The sequence below is a fragment of the Anopheles bellator genome, chromosome 1, assembly GCF_943735745.2.
Source record: "Anopheles bellator chromosome 1, idAnoBellAS_SP24_06.2, whole genome shotgun sequence".
NCBI classification, from domain to species: domain Eukaryota; kingdom Metazoa; phylum Arthropoda; class Insecta; order Diptera; family Culicidae; genus Anopheles; species Anopheles bellator.
Window position 1 is genome coordinate 56140712 of NC_071285.1, and position 7087 is coordinate 56147798.

Genomic DNA, 7087 nt, shown 5'->3' on the forward strand with positions numbered 1-7087 from the left:
TCACTGATCCGGTGGTGCCACCGGCGGTACCGTGCTCGGTGGCGTTGGTTTGCGATTGAGCTTCAGAATTTCGCTAGAAATCCTACAGTACGGTATTTCGAAGCAGGCCGAAAAGAAGATCGCCCCCACGTACGACAGCAGCGTCACCCCGAGCGCCATGACGATCTGGGCCGAAAACGGAAAGGGAAAATCAGAAAGTTGGTCAGCGCTGGCGCAGGACTGGACCACTTACCGCCGGGATCGGGTCAGCGTGGACGCTCGAGTCGGAGATACCGAACGTCCCGATGATGATCACCGGGTTCAGCAGGTAGATCCCGTACGTGAGCTTGTTGATGTGGACGAAAAACTTTGACGACAGGACCCGCGTCACGGCGTCTGTGCGAAACAGGAAAACCCGATACCCGGGGTGAGAACGAATGGGACAGGGCGAAGAAGCCGCTCGGACTTACTCGAGAAGCCACATCCGGTGGCGAGGATCACCCAGCAGGCGGCCCACGAGATCAGCCACCGGACGGCCACCATCACGGTCGAGGCGATCGGGAACGGGAAGTTGCGCTTGATGGTCGAGTGCATGCTGAAGATCGTGCAGAAGCACGCCAACAGCCAGTAAACGCGGTACTCCTTCTGGAAGGTGGAAAGCAAAGAACGGTGAGCGAACAGAATCGCTGGGTCTGCAGTGATCCGCGTACCTGCGTTGGGGTGAACTTCCCGCGCCGGGCCGCCATCATCCAGCCAAAGTAGACACCGACCACGTACGGGGACACCCGGGACCAGGGAGCCAGATACAGGGCGTCGCCCGTATTGAACAGCACATCGTACGACGGGATGAAGCGATGGTTGAGCGTCAGGGCCACGTTCAGCACCAGCGTGCCAATCGCGAACACCTTAAACAGCCTCTTGCCGAACTGTGAGCTCCTGTGTGAGGGATTGAGCGTTAGTCCGTCTGATCGAACGCGGGTCCGTTCGGCAGCTTATTACTTACTTGGCGTACACAAAGAGCAGCGCGGTGAAGAGCACGTAGTACTGCATCTCGCACGCCAGCGACCACGTCCAGCTGAGACAGATGTCCTCGACCGGGTAGAGGTTTTGAATGTACAGCACGTTGCGCCACCAGTACCGCTGGCAGCCGAGATCGGAGCGCTCGTGGACCCAAAACTTGGACGTGGCCACGATGTAGCTGTGCGTCAGCTCACCGATCACCGTCACGATCAGGTACATGGGCGATAGGCTGGGCAGCGGGGGACGAAATGCAACGTGAGTCAACGTGGACGAACCAATCGATCGATCACTCGGCCCGCTCGCTCGCTCGCTCGCGCCCTCGATCCCCGCCGAATACCTACCGAAGGTAGCGGTGCAGCAGCATCCTGCCGTACAGCCGGCCGTTTTGCCAGAGCGAATTCGCCTTGACCTCCTGCACTTTGGACCGGTTGCGGATGAAGTTGTAGCTGAGCAGAAAGCCACTGATGGCGAAGAACACGTCCACTAGCAGGGGCGCGTTGCTCACGAGCTGGTAGCGGATCTGCTCCGCGTAGTGGAACATGACCGAGGGGTTGTGCACGGTGTAGAACGTGTACCACTGCATGTGGAAGCACAGGATCAGGAAGCAACAGATTGACCTGCGATCGGAGAGGTGCGAACCATGAGTGAAACCAGGGAGGATCAACCGATCGGGCGATCGCTTACTTGATGCCACAGATGACGGGCAGCGATTGGGGTCCGGTGTCCGTGCGGAAGATTGTCGTCAGGTTCTTGCGCAGGTTGAAGCTATCGATCACCCGATCGATGAACGTGCCCTCCTCGGTGTTTGCCGGATCATCCGTCGCCGGCGTGCCGTTGTCCGTTTTCTCCTCGCCCGTCCTCGGCTGCTGCTCTCGGCTGTGCGCCAGATAGACCATCGCCAGCGTAACGGCGATCGAGACACTGCGGTGGAAAGTGTAAGACAGTGAGTCAAGGAGCCCTCCCCCCCGTGACAATTAGGCCGCGCCGTCGCTTACCCGATGATGAAAATGCTCGGCTTCGTCCAGAAGCTTCGCTCGAGCGAGGTGTTTTTCACGTGCAGAACGTTCGGCTTGAACTCGTAGATGTCTTGCGCCAGGACGATATTCTCCTCGAAGTAGCGCGCCGTCAGGTTGTGCAACTCGTCGTTGGTGCACGATCGTGGAATGCACACGCCGATATGTAGAATGTTCTAGCGACGGCACGGAAAGCGGTTGCGTCAAGCCAAAGCAGTATCCAGCAGCGGCAGCAGCAGCGGTCACGGACGGTCACCGTCGTCGTCGTCGTCGTCGTCGTCGTCGTCGTCGGCCGTTCGGAAGCAGGGCACGAAAAAGTAACGGAACATGATGGGGTGAAGCGTTAGAAACGAAACGGTGGGCCATTTAGCACCTTCCGCTCCCGTGAGGCCGGCGCGGTGCACACGTGGGCTTACCTCGCTCTGGAATTTCATCTCCACCTGCCAGGCCGAATGGTGCTTGGCGAACACGATCCGGTAGTCGAGCTCGAACGGAGCCAACGCGGACACCAGGTTCGGCTTCATGTTGCGCCGATAGCGATCGGACAGCGTGATCGACAGCGGCGATCGCGTCGACTCGCAGCCTTTCTCCGAGCCGATCCAGTGGTTGTGGCCCCACATGAAGCCCGGCTCCTGACTGCCGGACGAGTCCAGAACTAGGCCGAGAAGAGACGAGATGGCTTGAATGAACCGAATTTGGACGATCTGGGCGACTGGCGATGCAATCGAATCGAATGGCCGAAACATATGACCTTACTGAGGGGGCTGATTGCGTTCCATCCGATTTAAGCGTTTTCGTAACATTTTGGTAAACAAAACGATCGACAAACAAACGATCGTGTTTCCACAGAGAATTTCAATTCCATTCGATACATTTTAGAGATATGATCAGAGCGCTAGGGGCATACACCATGCCTACTGCGATGGCCTAGCCTGCTGCAGTTTTGTGTGCCGATCACCGACCGAAGGCTGAATCCCAATCCAAAGTGTGAAGTGTCTATTGTCGATCTTTTTCTAAGGATGTCGAATTTAACAAATGATTCGATCCACGAAATGGAATTTGAGACAGGGACGCAGCCAAACAAAGGGAACAGCGTTTTAGGATCGCGAAAACGATCACTGCTGTTGCCGTCACCTTCAATCTATCTATTCCGCTGACAGCTCAATCCGAACTTTGCCAAGCGGCGAGTCTCAGCGAGACCTACGAGACGGAAATAATTAATAATTGGTGTTTCCCCCCCAAAAGGCATCACGGAGTTCAGAGCCGGAGCTTGCCCCCCGAGGCGGCATCTAAACAGTATGTTTCTCACCGAACTGGGAACGCGTTCACGCGAAGGCTACGCAAATCAATCTTTCGTTCTGTGTTCTGCGGTGTCGTGTGTCAATGTTTGATTACCCATTAAACCCGCTTGTCGAGCCGGATCTGGCTCGCATTCGAACACTTCCTCGGACCGTCGTCAAGCGACAGGCCATTCTTGCAAACTTACGATCGCGCCACCCGCCGGGAAGGTCACGCGTTAGATGCCATACGCCGGACTGGATCCCGGACCAAACCAACGACCTCAGAAACCGGACCGGTTGCCGGAGGTACACTCTTGCTTTTCTGCTTCCTCCCAGCCAGCCTGGTTTCTGCGCGTGTAGAGTTCCCGAAGCGAAACGAAAGACTTCAATGGCTGCACAAGCGAGGAACCGGGACCCGAAACTTTGGCAGTTGCACCAACCAGAACCAACCCGTTTTGGTCACTTTCTATTTTCCAAATTGATTCTCGATCGTCTGAAAGCGGAGAGGGGCTTTCCTTCCCGCCTGGGACGCCAACATTCCAGCAGCAGTGCGGTGTCTCTGTGGTGACGCGTGAACACACAGAACTAGATGTGGCACCCAGGGAGGGCTGTGGACATTCTTCAACGGAAAAGCTAACCGATTGTGGAATGCTCCGTTATGCTTCACAACCGCCACCTTAGGGCCCCGCGCTCCCTTACGGCTGCGACGACCTTTTTGGGGGGATACAAGCATAAAACATGTTTTCGTTTTATTTCTATCAACAGGTTCGGCTTCCGTTACTCGACCGACGATTCATAATTCAGATGGTCGCCGTCATCGGAGTTGATCTGTCCCGCCCTCTTCCGCTGTTTAGGCGCTTTTTGTTGTTTTCTGCTTGATAGAAACAAGAGGGTCCGCAGCGCAGAACGGCGTTTTATGACCGCGGACGTAAGTTTTGATTATTTCCTGGTATTCTAAGCCTAACAATGAGCTTTTTTATGGTCGATGTGACCTCGACCATGATTCTCATTTGTTGATTCCCGATTAGATCTGATTCCGCATCTATTCCACATTAATTAACGTGCGTTTCAACGTAAGGCTGAAGAATTTAGCCATCTTTTGTTTGAAAAACAAAAACAATTGATCCATTGATCGTCCATTAGAGAAAGCTTCAAAACCATTATGGGCTGGGCAAGATATATGGTACACCACATTTATGAGTTCGGTGGCGGCGAAAACTCGTTTTCTACAATAAATAACAACGCTTTAATAGACTTTTCTGTTAACAACCCAGCGTGACACAGACAGAATTACTGTACCATTATTGTTTAATTATGTTACGACATAGATAAGCTCAAACAACGGCACCGATCATCGGGCGATCGTTTGACTTTCCCTTTTATCGCCACCCGGTGTGGTTCGAACGGTAGCCGGAGCGGTCAAAGGATGCAGCCAAAGGGTATCTCAGTGCCATGTGGGACACGGCCTAAACCGGCCGCGATTTCTCCATTCCTATCGTGCGATCTTCCCCTTTTCTCCCCCTCATAGAGGTCACCCGACACACGATGTGGCGATGACGATGAGACGAGACAGTGTTGAATTAAAAAGTCCGTGAACCTGTTTTGTCCACCCCAACAGGCGGGGCAAAGCTCTGGCCGGTTGACTAGCCAACCGAGATTACATAAAATCGTCACCCGAGCGCCAAAAATCACTCATCGCCGCGCGGCGCTAACGAGCTACGGATTGCAGGAATTAACCAGTAGCCAGGGGGGGCCTAATTCAATGGCCCGAGATCGAAAGTGAGTTATTTAATATGTGTTTTGTTTTCGCTTATCTCTTCCACTACCCGGTCACAATGACTCAATTAAACTAAAACCACCGCAACAAATGTAGGTGACCAAACCCTAATCAGGTGCAATCCGCGGTGGTGCGAATGAGCGCGAAATTGAGTCGTGGCCAAAGCCCAAGTAGCATATGGCGTTTGTGGTAGTACCCAGACGAAAGGTTAAGGTTAGCGCGGATCTCTTCACTCTCGGAGTACACTCGGCCCAAAAAGGACCGCGCCAATGGGAGTATCAATGGTTCGATTCGTCCGTGAAAAGATCAGCACACACCTGTGTGGCCCTGCCGGTGCTTTACTTTGTGTACAATCGGGTTTTTTGCTTGCTCCGAAGTGAACAGCGCACACAATTCACACCTTTCCCAATATTTGCACACAATAATGCTCCGCGTGCGGTGGTGGGCCAACCTTTAGTAGAACCCTGTCTGTCGGCGGAAGGAATAAATTATAAAACTGTCGCCGTAAAGTCGACGATCGACCAAGCGTAAACCTTTAGTCCCCCCCTAATCCAATCCCCACGCGCGTATGCTAATGCGCAACATATATGCAAAAATTCTGGTTTTTCGCGCTCGCTCCTATCCGAACCGATTGGAATCCGTTTGACCATGACCAAGTGCTCCGCGAATTGATTTTTGCGAATTCGCAACATCGCAACATTGGGCAACGCCATCATCTCATAATGCCCCATCGCGGTGATCGACGTCGTGTGATCGCTCGACAGTTTGCCGACGACCGGCCGAGTGGCCTTAAGCTTTTACAATTGACTCTTCGGACGGGAGCATTATGAAATCACGCTTCCAAATTGGCAGCATCGGATTGCGGTAATCGACCGCGAGAAATTTCTCACGGACTCTCTGCCTCGCTCATCCGACTCATGGGAGAACACACGCTTCACCATTCTGTTAACTACTTCAAAATCGGACAAAAGGCGGCTCGGGGACAAATGCAGATCGAGAAGGCCCGAGGGGCGAATTATGCTGCTGCTTCATTAGCACCAGTAATAAACGAAACCACCGGTGGCCTTCAGCTCAGCAGTCATAAAGAATTACCACGATTTTCCAGTGCTACATAACTCTGTGGCGTTGGTCGCCGTTCTTAAGATAACAATAAAAATCCGTGACAGTGGTGTCCGAGGCACGCAAGATGTCCTACAAGATCGAAGGTTAAGATACGAAGACAAATAGACACCGGTTTAGGGCACAAACGAGCACCAATTAGTCGCCTCCCCGCGTCCGAAAATCGAGCGACCGATCCCTCGATCAGAACGAAACGACTGATTAGATTTAACGACCGATCGATCATCACCGAGGGCCCCGACCTTGATCACATTCGCCGCTCGCCCCTTACCTTTCATGGCCCAAATTTCCTTCTGCTGGATGCCGTGGTACACGCGCTGAAGCTCCCGGTAGCACCGCTCGGACACGCCGTCCCGCTCGGTGATCGACAGCAGACCGTACAGAACGGAAGTGTGTTTGAGCACTTCCGCCCGGAGCACCACGCGCTGTCCACCGTAAACAAGGTGCTGATGCTGCTCCTGTTTCTGCGCCGTGCTGGCGCTGGTCCCCTCGACCGTGCCACCGTGATGATAGGGGCCGGCCTCTGGGTCCGGCCTGTGGGTCCGGGTGGCGTTAATCACATCATTCACAACCGTCGCCATCGGCGCCGGACCCAAACCACAGAGTGCACTCACGCAAGTGCCATTATTTAATTTACCACCACCATTTCGGCCACCGCCGGCCACGCACTGCTTCGCCGCCGGGCCCGGGAGCGAATCAACGCCACTGAGACATGCATCACCGACCGCCGCCTCCGAACTCCGGACCCTGGCGGTCGCGTTGTGCGTCACATTTTCGGGCGGCACTGCGCCCTGCGCCTGTGAGTCACCACCGATCCCGGCCGGCCGCAGGACGAAAGCGGCGCAAATGATGGCCACGACGCAGATTACACGCCGTAGCTTAACGAGCATGATGCGCAT

General features: G+C 54.4%; 1 protein-coding gene across 1 annotated transcript; it reads right to left on the minus strand.

The window, feature by feature from the left end:
- LOC131215922 (nose resistant to fluoxetine protein 6-like) lies at positions 1–7087 on the minus strand. Its single transcript, XM_058210317.1, has 10 exons — positions 6460–7087; positions 2429–2667; positions 1995–2188; positions 1684–1920; positions 1341–1616; positions 983–1228; positions 690–915; positions 450–624; positions 233–375; positions 1–165 (listed from the first exon to the last, which is right to left on the minus strand). The coding sequence occupies exons 1-10, from the start codon at positions 7085–7087 to the stop codon at positions 1–3; spliced, it is 2529 nt and encodes an 842-aa protein (XP_058066300.1).

Bases quoted from the DNA above. Each gene is read 5' to 3' on its own strand.
- LOC131215922 (XM_058210317.1), bottom strand. From the start codon at position 7,087: ATGCGCATCATGCTCGTTAAGCTACGGCGTGTAATCTGCGTCGTGGCC. The intron at 1,617-1,683 runs GTAAGCGATCGC...CTCCGATCGCAG, and splicing joins CCCGTCATCTGTGGCATCAA to GTCAATCTGTTGCTTCCTGA. The intron at 1,229-1,340 runs GTAGGTATTCGG...CCCGCTGCCCAG, and splicing joins CTGCTGCACCGCTACCTTCG to CCTATCGCCCATGTACCTGA.